The sequence below is a fragment of the Schistocerca cancellata genome, chromosome 8 (assembly GCF_023864275.1).
Source record: "Schistocerca cancellata isolate TAMUIC-IGC-003103 chromosome 8, iqSchCanc2.1, whole genome shotgun sequence".
In the NCBI taxonomy this organism is placed as follows: Eukaryota; Metazoa; Arthropoda; class Insecta; order Orthoptera; family Acrididae; genus Schistocerca; species Schistocerca cancellata.
The window spans coordinates 440,170,650-440,185,887 of record NC_064633.1 but is presented as its reverse complement, the minus strand read 5'-3'; the positions used below and the strand labels follow the sequence as shown (position 1 = coordinate 440,185,887).

The following is a 15,238-nucleotide window of genomic DNA, read 5'->3' as shown; positions in this document are numbered from 1 at the left end:
GCAGAAGCGCGCCTTCTTCTCGACACGGTCACCAGGCGAAACGGGCTCTTGATGTGCACCAGCTAATGCTTCCCGTCTGCGACACCGTGTCAGAAACTATCATAGCAAGTCGAGCGCAATTACATGCTGCCCAACCCCGAAAGCGCGGCAACTTGCGGGAGCGTCACACAACACACCTGCTCCACTGCACCACCCCAGCCAGACTCTGACTCTCCCTCTGCCCGCGCTCCACGCGACAGAGTTAACACTACCAAAGATCCTAAACACTTTGGGTCTCCACATGACCTATCGATGTATTCGTTCGATAGCATAGTTTTCCCTAGGCCAGACCCAGCATATAAATACAAATAATATTCACAAAACAAACCAATTATACATCGACATAAATACATATATATACAAATAGTAAAACAATTACAATATACAAAGAGACAGAAATGTCATATCTTCAGGTGACAAAATAAGGAAAAATCTATAGTACAGTAGATGGAAATAGAAGGATATGCATTTCTGGCGTTACAACACAATGAGATAAAAGAAAAATAAATAAAAAAGATAATTAATGTGGGTTCCAGGTCTGCGGGTGGATAAGTGTGAGGAAGGTGGATAACAGATGTGCCTAGATAAGGTGAAGCTAGTACATGCGAACTGGAATAGAGAAGAAGAGGAGTGGGTGCTGGGGAGGTGTTGGTAGGATGAGATACAAGTTTGTGTGGCACAAGGAGGAGCAGGAAGTAACACATTAAAATACGAGAGTGAAGTAGGAAGAGTGATCAGTTTGAAGGTATAGGATTAATGATATCGGTGGGAGTAATGTGGGACGTAAGATACTGCACCAACAATCAGTGCAGTTTTGTAGTTGTCTTTTGTGCGTGGCCGAGATGGTTGATATGGTGTGGCTCGTAAGTAGAGCGTGCAGTGTGGTTTGTAAAACGATGAGAGAAACACAGGAAAGATCACAAAGAAGGACAGACACTATACATAGTAATGCATTAGATAATAGTAACAAAGAAAACTGCTTGGTTACGGGATGGAAGAAAAGCCGTCAGGCAAAATCAAACAATGGAAGATCCAGGATGGAATGTAACAATATTATGGAAAGGATAGTTGCTGTTCATTGCATAGGGGAGATGTGGAGTCGCAGGTAGGCCCAACAAAAGACTGTTAGAAGGTGAGTTTTCAGGCAGCAAGGCCTTTGTCGAAAATAGACCACACACACACACACACACACACACACACACACACACACACACACACACGACTGCAGTCTCTGGCTGCTGAGGCTACCACAACCCCAGGGCTTATACCTTCAAATTGGTCATTCTTCCTGCATCACACTTGCATATTTTTACGCGTTATTTCCTGTATCTCCCTGCACCACTCAAACTTATATCTCATCCTACCAACACCTTCCCAACCCCTACTCCTTCTTCTCTTTGTTCCAGTTCGCTAGTACTGACTTCACCTAATCTAGTCACATCTGCCATCCCCCTATCTCACACTTATTCACTCACAGACCCTAATTCACATTACAATCTTTTTATTTATTTTTTCTTTGATCTCTTTGCGTCTTCAAGCCAGTTTGTTGTTTTTTTTTTTTGCCTGTCACTATCAGCCACCGAGCGAGGTGGCGCAGTGGTTAGCACACTGGACTCGCATTCGGGAGGACGACGGTTCAATCCCGTCTCCGGCCATCCTGATTTAGGTTTTCCGTGATTTTCCTAAATCGCTTCAGGCAAATGCCGGGATGGTTCCTTTGAAAGGGCACGGCCGATTTCCTTCCCCATCCTTCCCTCACCCGAGCTTGCGCTCCGTCTCTAATGACCTCGTTGTCGACGGGACGTTAAACACTAATATCCTCCTCCTCCACTATCAGCCAACTCTTTCAGATTTGATCGTGTTTTCCCTTACTTCATCCATTTTATCTTTTTTGTGATTTTTCCCACTTATTTGAGTAATTCTGCAAATTTCTTTGGACGTATTTCTGTCATTTACGTATTTTTGTGTGTTTATGTTCACCACTGTGGATACTTGCTCTTTCCATTTGTGTCAATACAGAAAAGTATCCTTATCTCTAGCCATAACCAAGTCCCATATACTGTCCCTGCATTGTTGCTTGGCTCATGGAATCTCCTCGAATGGGCTTTCATCAAATTACCCAGCTCCAGCTGCCACCATTCTTTTCACAATGACCTCTACATCTACATCTACATCTACATAAATACTCCGCAATCCACCATACGGTGCGTGGTGGAGGGTACCTAGTACCACAACTAGCATCTTCTCTCCCTGTTCCACTCCCAAACAGAACGAGGGAAAAATGACTGCCTATATGCCTCTGTACGAGCCCTAATCTCTCTTATCTTATCTTATCTTTGTGGTCTTTTTGCGAAATATAAGTTGGCGGCAGTAAAAGTGTACTGCAGTCAGCCTCAAATGCTGGTTCTCTAAATTTCCTCAGTAGCGATTCATGAAAAGAACGCCTCCTTTCCTCTAGAGACTCCCACCCGAGTTCCTGAAGCATTTCTGTAACACTTGCGTGATGACCAAACCTATCAGTAACAAATCTAGCAGCCCGCCTCTGAATTGCTTCTATGTCCTCTCTCAATCTGACCTGATAGGGATCCCAAATACTCCAGCAGTACTCGTTAAACACTGGACTCGCATTCGGGAGGACGACGGTTCAATCCCGCGTCCGGCCATCCTGATTTAGGTTTTCCGTGATTTCCCTAAATCGCTCCAGGCAAATGCCGGGATGGTTCCTTTGAAAGGGCACGGCCGACTTCCTTCCCCGTCCTTCCCTAATCCGATGAGACCGGTGACCTCGGTGTCTGGTCTCCTTCCCCCAAAACAACCCAACAACCCAATCGAGCAGTACTCAAGAATAGGTCGTATTAGTGCTTTATAAGCGATCTCCTTTACAGATGAACCACATCTTCCCAAAATTCTACCAATGTACCGAAGACGACTATCCGCCTTCCCCACAACTGACGTTACATGCTTATCCCACTTCATATCGCTCTGCAATGTTACACCCAAATATTTAATCGACGTGACTGTGTCAAGCGCTACCTTACTAATGGAGTATCTCCTCTATATCCGCAAAATTCTTCTTCTATTCAGTCTCAAATTCCTTGATCTCACATCACACATTGAAACTCTTGCCCTCCTGGACCTAGAGCAACATGCACATTGCCGCCTCAAAAAACTCTCCACCCTGTTTACTTTCTACTCCCGCCTTGGATTACTACTACCCACCTCCAAACTACCCCCACATCCCTCATAGCTGACAAACCCTGTCTTGCAGACCTATTACATTTAGCCCACCCTTAAAAACTCCCACCCACCATCATACATAATCCAGAACCTAAACAGACCCAAAACACAGTTTTGAACCTTTCCTCCAAAAGCCTTAGCCCCGGAGAAGTATGCGTTCTTTCCAAAGGCCTCACCTTTTGCCCCACTCCCAAATTCAATCATGCGTGGCTTGTTAAAGACCTTCTCTCCTTCGCTTGATCCCTACAGTGGAAACGCTTTTTCATCACCAACCCACCAATCAGAGTCAACTAAAGACCATTGAACTCTTCCATCCAATCATGATCCAATCTGACAGTCTTGCTTTCCTGCAACTCAGTGTCTGCACTGTGTGATGAATAGCAACTATCATTTCCATAATATTTTTACATCCATCTTGGAATTTCCTCACCCACCCAGTCCCTTCCGTGCTCTCATTCCAGCACTACACAGCCATCATTCAACCACCACACCGAGTCTTTTTTTATTTATTTTATGTTAATTTTTGTTTTATTTACATCCATTTCTCTCCTTTTCCGCTACTTCCCCCCCCCCCCTCCACCTCACCCCTGCCTGCAGCACTTCACTGTCCATCATCCCCACCATACTATCCGTCCCCCTTGCCGCCCCAGCCTCCTCCTTTCCCCCACCCAGTTGCCACTCCTGTCATGCAGTGGTGCTGCTGCTCGTAATGTGGTTTCAGATGCCTGAGACTGCAGTCATGTGTGTGAGTTGCATTTGCGTGAGTGTGTGGATGCGTATGTGTGTGTGTTGTTGACAAAGGCCATTGCCCAAAAGCTTTAGGTGTTGTGCCTGCGACTCAGCATCTCCGCTATATAGTGAGTAGCAACTTTCCTTGTCATAATATTGTTGGATTTTCCATTGTTTGATGTACCAGCATTCTGCAAATGGAATGTTTCCTACCAGACATGTTCCACTTTATTAATGAAGTATCAGTAGTTGTGATTGGTGTTTATAGTTCCTTTTTACACATTGTAAAAGCATTTTGTATTTGCTACCAGAAGAAGGTGCATTCATCAAAAGCTTGATTTCAGTCCCTCTTTTCACTTTTTTCTACTTAAGAAGAAATGAAGCGTAATAAACTTAACTCGTCTAGTGCTAACTTCCCCAATTTTGCAAGATGCATAAGACTGAAAAAAACAATAATTTTAAATTATTTATGTCTATGGAACGTAAACTAATGTGACTAAAAATCTTAAAAGTATTTAAATGAGTGTAATCACTTGGACTTTGAATCATGTGATTCAAAAGGAATTGTGGTGATAAATACACAGTTTGTGCACAGTTATGTATATGTCGAGATGATACAAAATAATTATAAACTAAGGGAAGGGCATGTCATTGTCACCAGTCGGACATCAACCTTCACTTGTGTACCACTAGAACCATAGATCATTTGTTTGTGTTTGCAATTATGCTGTAAACAAGTGTCAGTACAGGCTCAGTGTTTTTGAGCAGCTTGTATTTGTGTTTTTAATAAGTTGGCAAGGGCACATCTGTGTCTAAAAGACAACAGGACTAATTTTTATATCATTATTTTTGTACCTATTGTTTTCATTTGAATGTCACTAGTAGGATGAATAGGGTCTATGCATGTTGTGTGTGTGGACACAGGAGAAGCTGGCTGCAGTTCACAAACTCCAGAAGACATGTTACCCACTGTCAGTCGTCAGCTGGCTGCTACTTTGAGATGTAGCGCCAGAGGAGAAACAGGCGTGTCGCGTGGGACACCTGAGGTGTCACTTGCTGACCAAGCACTTTATAGTGTAATATTCTATATTGGTTTTGTGTTTTTTGATACTAAGCAAGATAAGAGGTTAGCATTAATTATTTTCTTTATGTAGGTGAGACTGTCAGAAGCAGAGTATCTTATAGGAGGCCGAAATAAAAGTTTGTTTTCAATTTAAATGAGCATCAGGCTCCCTACAAGATTATCATAACTGGTTTTCATCTAAATACAGTCAAGGCCAAAGTTCACAGATCTACGACAAATGGTGTCTCTGAAAGTATTTGATGAATTTTATCCTTAGTGGATGCTGTCGGACTCCATGACTGTTCCTTTATAGGGTGTAGAAAAATATACGCTACCAGTCACAATAAAAGGTTATTTATTTGTCACACGACTGATTTCGGGCTTGCGCCCATCCTCAGGTGTTTATACATTCATGTACATGTTTATACTGTCAGAGATTACTGTATAAATACAAAAAAAATTATTTGCTGGTGGCTACACAGATACAAGTGGGACAATTGTAAGTGTTAAGGCAGCATTTGATGAAAATATATCTGTACTTACATAAAGATGAAGCACCATTATTACAGTTATGCTGTGGCGATAGTTTTGCCACTAGTTACACATTTATTGTCATTGTCACGTCCATATTTCAGTTTTACCAAGTATAGCTTCATATTTCACTATAGTGAAAGTGGCAAAACTATCACCACAGCATAACTGTAATAATGGTACTTCAGCTTTATGTAGGTGCAGATATATTTTCGTCAAATACTGCCTTACCACTTATAATTGTCCCACTTGTATCTGTGTAGTCACCAGCAAATAATTTTTTTGAATGTATACAGTGATCTCCAACAGTTCTGTTTTGGTATTGGCTGCAGATTTGTTTACCTGTGTTACGGGGTAGAGAATTATAGCACTCCCCTTGATAGGTCAGAAGTACACAACACACAGGAAGAAGCAGCTACCCAGGTAGCATAATGCGTGTGGAGTGCACATGGGGGGTTCTTAAGGCTAGTCAACAGCTTTGAGATCCTCTGATGAATGTTCGCCAATCAATCAATAAGCAGAGAATGAAATCAGATCATATACAAGGTACACACACTCAGAATGTCAAATTGTAACCGTAAATTGCTGAACTATTCTTAAAGTGTTGTTTAGATGGGCCATATTTTATGCAAATTTTTTGCTGCAATAGTATTTCCATCAACACTGCTGCAATGTGTCCGCAGTAGATGGCAGTTTTGCAGTCTGGATGGACAGTATTTGCTGATGTTGCATGCTGTTGCCAAGTAGTTGCTGACATATTGCCGAAAGGTTGTCGTATTGTCCTCCAAGAGTGGAGAATATTTTGTATTGCAGAGCAGTGTCTTTCTCTGTCCTTGCCTGTAAATGTTTCCCTCTTGCTTTCATCTTTGTTTCTCACATCTTGTACCAGCTGTGCTGCAGTCACGTCACATGTTTGAGCGGAAACAATATTATTTTGCTTTAGCTTTAAAGTTTGTGTGTACATGCAGTGCTTTGTTTGGTTGTGTATAACAATGGAGAAGTGGACAAACAAGAAAACTATAATGTTAATAAATGTGATTTGTCCATGACTGAAGCTATGGGACATCAAAAGTAATATCTACAAAGATCATAAAGCGAAAAAGGGTAATTGGCAATCTGTTCACAATCACAATCACGGTTGATGAAGCATACAAAAAATTGTAAAGTCCTTGAACATAAGAAGAATGGAAGTGCAGGCGACTCTACAGCCACGTGGATTACATTTGATGCTATTAGTTTCATATTATCTCAGGATTTGCCTGAAGCGGAATTGATAGCATAAACACAAGTTCAGAGGCAAACAAAAACTTTATTACATGTCAACATAAATATAATTAATACATTTATATAGTATATATCTCTCCATGCTACCCGATCCTGATTGTGTATTACATAATTCACAAGTTCTTCTCTTTCTTCTTTAGCCTTTGTAGTTGCTTTCCTGAATACCTGTTGAAGACATTATATACTGATATTGTTGTTTCGCCAAGATCCTGGTATTACTTCACCCTGTATCGTCATCTTTACTGTCAAAAATCCGTGTTTATGAATACAGTATCTGCCTTTGTGCATTAGGATGCAAAAAGTTGTGTAGATATGCACAAACCAAGGTAACTTCTGGTGTATTATCTGCTTGTAAGGCAGTAATATTACAAATCTGACACAATTAAGCCAAAAGTATTTTTAAGAATTCTTCTTGCTCTTGGTGTTGTATAAATACACACATTTTTTGGTTTATGGACATTAACTATTGAAAATGGTTTCATAATGTTTTCCATTAATGGAAACGCATCATCTGCTATGAATACAAAAGGGCACAGTTTCAGTTAAATTTAGTGATTGGTCCAGTAACACTTCATCAAATGCAGTGTGTGTAAAAACTCTGCCATCCAAAATCCTCCCTTGCCATTGAGTGTGTACATATGTAAACTGGTAATTGGCATTGACCACTCCAAACAACATTAAACTGAAACATGGTTTGTAGTTAGAATATTTACTACCACTATTAAGTTGGCACGTAGTAGCTATGTACTTTCCATTCATGGCACTTACACAGTTAAGAATACTCCACCTATCTTTAAATTCTTGGACAGTTCTTTTCCAGTCTTTGGCAAATGATGACATCTAAAAATAATGAATAAATACAAAAGCAGGATGTGTACTACATATGTATGATCCAAAGAAAAATTGTTTTTCTGATAGTGCCTAATCTACTGCAATCTGTTTTACTCCTAAAATTACTAATATAACAACAAAAATAATCTATTACTGACAGTCAATTACTAGACCTCTCCAGTCCTTTTCTGTCACGCATCTTCTTTCCCCTTCAACCCTTCTGTCTGAAGGAGGAGCCACTTGCTCTGAAAGCTTGTCAGTTACAACCGTCTTTTATGTGTGTGTTCTGCCGCCGCTTGGTGAGTAGATTTTTATCTATCCAGTTTAACAATTACTAATGATTTATACGGTGTTTTCAGGCCCAGGTAGAGACTGACACTGAGTTCATGTCAAAGGAGGGGGGTAGTAGGGTATTGCATCTACAAACACAAGCAGTGCCTTGCAGAAGAGGCCACAGAAGGAACATGAAAATTCTCAGATGGATGAACAAAAGCAAGCAGTTCAAAAATAAGCTCAAATATTGAATAACTCCACACAAAAACATAGCAACCCATTTGCAGTTTTTGGTGAAAATGTTGCCAGCAAGCTACTTTGATATAATAACTTTGTTAGAGCTGAGGTTGAATTTAAAATAACTAACATGTTGTATGAAGCAGACCTTAATGTACTTCACAGTGAAAATGGTACATTTACTTCTGGTTACAGCCTGATTACACCAGAAACAGTTCTCATGACGAGGACAGACAGGCATATGCAGACATTATTGCTGCTATTGTCATACTAGAAGACGATCTGCAGCAGTGATGAACACTATAGATTTCAGTTTTGTTGTGATCTTCATCTCGTGTGTATAGTGTGTTCATAAACAAAAATAAAATATAAATAAAAATTGTGTTCTTATTTCAAACTTACCTTAATGAAATCCTTGAAATCTTTCAGTCCTTCTGCCAAAGAATTGCATAATTCCGGTACCAGGATACTTATTGAGGAGTAGTGCCCTTTAAAGAGGTACCTCAGACTTCTGGTTGCTAAAAACCAAAGTGTGATTGCAAGTCGTTTTGTTGCTGGTGCACAGGCTCTCGTGTTTGTATTGGTTTTTGCAATTCTTGAAACAGCTGTTTGGATGAGATATTCAGAATTGTTTTTAGACATTCTAGTGATATTCAGGAATACATACATATCCGGCATCAATTCGCAAGTTAGATCTTCTGAGTCTGAATCGTTCCACCTACTTAAAAGAGGACACATCCAAAAAGCCTGATTGCTCTTGTTCTTCTTTCTAATAACTTTATTACTTGTGGGTTTTAAAAGCAGGAGAGCCACACTCTCTGGTACGTTGTCGTACACGTGGCTGCAACATGTCACTGGCCGCATTGTTGATGGACAACATTGTTGGAATATATTGTTTGTAAAAGGCAATTTTTATGGCCCATCTAAACATACCTTAACAAATGTAAGGTACTCTGTTGATTCGGATCCAAGAGCTGGATGAAACATGAAGTAGAAAGCTCCGAAATATTGAATGAGGCATGAAATTTATACCAGAGACAGGTTGATTGCAATAGAAGGGGGGGAGTGTTCATTGCAATCAGTACAAATATTGTCTGTCAAGGTTGAAATTTTGTCTGACTGCAAAATTGTCTGGACATTGTAAGGTACCCCTTATTTGCAGATAAGACCGCATTTTACTTTATTTCCAGTTTTGCTATTTCACATATGTGAAGTGAATGTATCAGTGCTGCATTATGTACAGAGTAAGGGGCAGGCGGTAGTTTCCCATGCTGGTTAACAGAGGTGGTTGGCTATCTGCACTTTCAGAGCCAGCGGTGTGAGGTCCCTTCGCAGTAATCACTCGTGATGTCAGCAGAGAGATTTGTAGGGAAAGTACATTTATTCTGGCGTGAATCAAGTTATTGTTGTTAATAAATGCTTGCTATCAGAAGTTGCCTTTGCCACTTAGACATTAGGAGCTGCCTGTGGATCATAAATACCATCTTTCAGTAATTTTATACTGTCAAGAATTCTTGATATTAATAATTAAACAAATAACTTTGGCATAACCGAATGTGTACTTTCTTCTACAAATTGTACTGATTGTATGCTCAAGTTACAGACTGTGCGCCATAGTCGGCAGTCATTGATAGGATGCCTTTTGATCTAGTCATGTGTTAGACCATGCCCTCGTACTGTTAATAATTAGCTGATAATCAGAGTGAACAAGTTCATTTTATGGTGTTTCTTAAATAAATGCTCCATAATAGCATCCTGTGTAAAGATTGTTTGCACAAAAGACTTCTTCTCACTTCATTATGTAAAACATGGACAGTAGTTTTACACTTTCAGAATCCAATGGCACTGCTATGGCTTTGCAAGAGGACATAAAATTAAAAGTGTGTCTTCAGATAAGAGGTAGGAGGAATTCATACGCGGCAGCTCATTAAGTCTGATCAGGGATGGACTGGCTCAAATGTCACAAAACTCGGGTGGAAAAGTGTGACCAGTTATTTTGTACACCCCTTATAGACTTAGAGAAAGCTTTTGACAATGTTGACTGGAATACTCTCTTTCAAATTCTAAAGGTGGCAGGGGTAAAATACAGGGAGCGAAAGGCTATTTACAATTTGTACAGAAACCAGATGGCAGTTATAAGAGTCGAGGGGCATGAGAGGGAAGCAGCGGTTGGAAAGGGAGTGAGACAGGGTTGCAACCTCTCCCCAATGTTATTCAATCTGTATATTGAGCAAGCAGTAAAGGAAACAAAAGAAAAATTTGGAGTAGGTATTAAAATCCATGGAGAAGAAATAAAAACTTTGAGGTTCGCCGATGACATTGTAATTCTGTCAGAGACAGCAAAGGACTTGGAAGAGCAGGTGAACAGAATGGATGGTGTCTTGAAGGGAGGATATAAGATGAACATCAACAAAAGCAAAACGAGAATAATGGAATGTAGTCGAATTAAGTCGGGTGATGCTGAGGGTATTAGATTAGGAAATGAGACACTTAAAGTAGTAAAGGAGTTTTGCTATTTGGGGAGCAAAATAACTGATGATGGTCGAAGTAGAGAGGACATAAAATGTAGACTGGCAATGGCAAGGAAAGCGTTTCTGAAGAAGAGAAATTTGTTAGCATTGAGTATAGATTTAAGTGTCAGGAAGTCATTTCTGAAAGTATTTGTATGGAGTGTAACCATGTATGGAAGTGAAACATGGACGGTAAATAGTTTGGACAAGAAGAGAATAGAAGCTTTTGAAATTTGGTGCTACAGAAGAATGCTGAAGATTAGATGGGTAGATCACATAACTAATGAGGAAGTATTGAATAGGATTGGGGAGAAGAGAAGTTTGTGGCACAACTTGACCAGAAGAAGGGATCAGTTGGTAGGACATGTTCTGAGGCATCAAGGGATGACCAATTTAGTATTGGAAGGCAGTGTGGAGGGTAAAAATTGTAGGGGGAGACCAAGAGATGAATACACTAAGCAGATTCAGAAGGATGTAGGTTGCAGTAGGTACTGGGAGATGAAGCTTGCACAGGATAGAGTAGCATGGAGAACTGCATCAAACCAGTATCAGGACTGAAGACGACAACAACAACAACAACAACAATATATCACAATTTCACTATGGACTCACTGGCTAAACGAAGACATTTCTGGAGCATTAGTACAAGTTGATGGTTCTTGCAACGTGAGTGACCAAGTGAACTAAAGTTAATCACTGGATGTCCTTACTGGCCACACAATTCCATTGCGACAGTTCTAGAATAATTGAAAGAAAGCTTACACTAAGTAGTACAGAAGTATCTCAATAGTGTAGTATCAGTCGGTGGTGACTTTTAACTGCCGAGTATAGATTGGCAAGTTATGGATTAATTGCAAGTGGTATGGACAGATAATCTTGTGAATTAGTACTGAACAAAGTTTTCTGAAAGCTGTCTGAGCAGGTGGTTTGTAAATCTACATGCAATGGAAATATTGTAGACCTTGTAGCTACAAACAGTCTTGACCTTGTTTCATTATAGAGACGGGGGCTTAGTGAACACAGTGTTATCATGGTTACAATATCTACTAAATTTAATAAAACCATTAAGAAAGCTAGGAGAGTTTTTATGCTGGAAAGAGTGGATAAACAGTTGTTGGACCATTAATGGATATAATGTAATTCCAATGTGATGCACATAGAGGAAAATTATGGGCAAAATTTAAACACTCTTTAAATTGCGCTCTGGTGAAGTGGATCAAGGATGGAAAATATCTATTATGATTTAATGAAAAAATTCAGAACATGATGTGAAAGCAGAGATATTTGCACTTTCAGTTCAAAAATGAATTCAGGAAGTCAGCAAGCAAACCATACTAGAAATTCGTGAGCCTATAAAAAGACTGAAGTGAAGTGCGAAGCATACAACAGTTTCCACAGTCATACCTTATTAAAAGATGGTTCTGATAACCTAGAGAAAATTCTGATCCTATGTAAAATCGCTAAGTGGGACGAAGACTTCTATCCAGTTACACATCAACCAGTTGACTTGGCAATAGGAAACAGCAAAAGGAAAGCTGAAGTTTTAAATTTTGCATTCAAAACAAGTATTCACTCAGGAGGGTCGTAAAGTCATACCATTGTTTGACAGATTCCCATATGGAGGAAACAGAAATACTAACCCCTGGTGTTGAGAAGCAACTGAAAGAGTTGAAACTAAATAAGTTGCCGGACGACGTGGAATCCCATTTTGATTTTACCAAGAGTAATCTTTGGCATTAACCCCTTACTTAGCTTGCATTTATCACAAATCTCTCATCCTGCACAAAGTTATAAATGACGTAAGAAAGAAGCTAGAAAACTACAGACCAATATCCTTAACATCGGGTTGCTGTAAAATTCTTGAGCGCTTACCAATTTTGAGTATAGTAAATTTCTTTGAGACAGAAAAGTTCCTCTCCAGAAATGAGAAAGGATTTAGAAAGCATTGCTTGTGTGAAACTCGGGTTGCTGTATTCTTACACAATATCCTGAGAGTCATGGATGATGGGCAACAGACGGAATCTGTATTTCTTGATTCCCAGAAAGCATTAGACTCAGTGATCCTTTGCAGATTTTTAACGAAGGTCCGACAACACGGAATATGCTCTCAGAGATCCGAATGGCTTGAAGACTTGTTAAGAGTTATAGAATCCAGTACATTGTCCTGCACAGTGAGTGTTCATTAGAGGCAGGTGTATTGTCAGGAGTGTCCAGGGAAGTGTGATAGGACCGATCTTGTTCTCCATATACATAAACAATCAAACAGATGGGGTGAGCAGCAATCTGCGATTCTTTGCTAATGAGGCTATAGCATTCGGAAAGTGTAATTTTTGAGGGTCTGTAGGAGGATACAGGATGAACTAGGCAGAATTTCTAAGAGGTGTAAGAAATGACAGCTTGCTCTAAACATTGAAAATGTAAGTTGTTCAACTAATAATCCTGTACCATTTGAATGCAGTATTGGTGGTTTGCTTTTTGACACAGTCAGTTTGATTAAGTATCTAGGCATATTGCAAAGTGATATGAAACTGAACGAGCATATAAGGTCAGTGGTAGGGAAGGCAAATGGGTGTCTTCAGTTTATGGGGGGGGGGGGGGGGGGGTAAGTGTAGTTCATCATCTGTAAATGACACCATGTATAGAACACTAGTGTGGTCCACTCTTGATTGCTTCTTGTGTATTTGGAATTTTCACCTGGTCGGATTAAGGGAAGACATCGAAGCACTTCAGAGGCATGCTACTAGATTTGTTACAAATAGGTTTTACTAAACAAGCCAGTACTACAGAAATACTCCATGAACTCAATGGGAAACCTTGGACGGAAAATGACACTCTTTTTGCAAAAAACTGTTTAGATCATTTAGAGAACCAGCATTTGTTGCTGTCTGCTGCTGCCAATGTACTTATTGCATAAGGACTGTGAAGACAAGAAAAGAGAAATTAGGGCTTGTAAGGAGGCTTATAGACAATTGATTTTTGCTCATTCCATTTAGGTGTGCAACAGAAAAGAGAAAGACTAGTAGTTTACAAGGTACTCCCCACCCCACCATGCAGTGTATGATGGCCTGCAGAGTATGTGTGTACGTGGAGATCAGTGTTTTGTTATTAATGAACAGCAAATTGTGAAGGCAGTAATACACCTCACTGTGAACTGTCTGATGTGTTAGTAGAAAACAGTGGAAAATCCAGGAGGGAATAATGACACTCACCATATGGCGGAGATGCTGAGTCGCAGACACACAACAAAAGCGACTCAGCATCTCCGCTATATGGTGAGGGCAATCTATCCTTTTCATAATATTGTCAAGTTAGTAGAGAAGTTTGTATAATTCTTCATCAGTGAATGACTACCATTATTGACAGTTTGCATAATAATTTAAGATTGTTAATTTTTGGATACTGAAAAGTTGGTTTCTATTAACAGGCATCCAAAATACGATATTCTCCAAGCAGCTCGTCAGCTGGCGCATAACCTTATCGAAACAATGCAGCAAGAGTATGCTCAGTTTCAGCAACAACAGCAGCAGCAACAACAGCAGCAGCAGCAACAACAGATGGTGATGCAGCATGGTCAGTTGCGTAAAGCTATAAGATGATAGTGTAAATATTGTATCTAGCTTATGATGGAAGGAGCTTTTAACAGATTTATGATCCACCCATACAAACGGTTGAATCATTGCAAATTCAGAAGTGCTGTTAATGAAATCATTAAGATCTACAAAACATTGACATTTTTTTCCAGAGATAACTTGCTAATGTCTCTTAGATTGACTCTCATGAAAAAGTCTATAGATATATGACCTCACAAATGAAGTCCTGTCGGAGCGAGACTGAGTTCTTACCTTCATATCAGAAAACAGGCTCAAGCTTCAGTACTTGGTGCTCTTCTTTTCTTAACCTTCCAGTGACTGTTAGAGAAAAAGTTTCCAGTGACATCAGACAGCAATCAACTCAGCCATAACAGCTTGGTGTAAAATTCTTCAGCACGCTCCCATCAGCCATGTAGCTAGAAAATGGGAATCCCTATAAAGTGAGAAGAATTAACATACCAGAGTGACCACTATTGCTACAAATTATCTAATTATTTGGCTTCAAAGACTGAAGATATTGGTTATCTGCTTGACCAGTTGCAGTTTTCGTTCTAACAGAATGTAGGTGGATATTGTTCAAGATAAATATCAAAAGATATTTTAGCATATAATTATTCTCAGGTTCTGTAACTAAAATGCAAAAGTACAAAATGAGAAGTTGGAAAACAACCATTAATGTTATCATATGAAAGAAGCAACACACATCAAGGTCAGTACATTTTTTAAAGTAATTAGCATTGCCATCTATGCCACAAGCAAGTTATACCTGGCAGATTAAATTATCTGCAGTGAATACTTAAGCAAACATGCCATGTATGTTTTTCCTGGGCTGCTCATTTTGAACATTTTAATGTCATTAACGGACTTCTATGTTGGTTCAATGCTGAAAAGGTTATGTAATTTTAATTGAAAGT

At 39.7% G+C, this 15,238-nt stretch overlaps 1 protein-coding gene across 7 annotated transcripts in view; it reads left to right on the top strand.

Annotated features, from left to right (window-relative positions):
• Positions 1-15,238, top strand: part of LOC126095316 (transcription factor SPT20 homolog) — a 280,707-nt gene that overhangs the window by 113,708 nt on the left and 151,761 nt on the right. For all 7 annotated transcript variants that reach the window (XR_007521955.1, XM_049910117.1, XM_049910116.1 and 4 more), the window contains one exon: positions 14,159-14,304. Coding sequence is in view for 6 of the 7 variants with exons in the window: in XM_049910117.1 (XP_049766074.1) it covers positions 14,159-14,304 (146 nt within the window). In the remaining variant the exon portion in view is untranslated. The remainder of the gene's footprint in view (positions 1-14,158; positions 14,305-15,238) is intronic.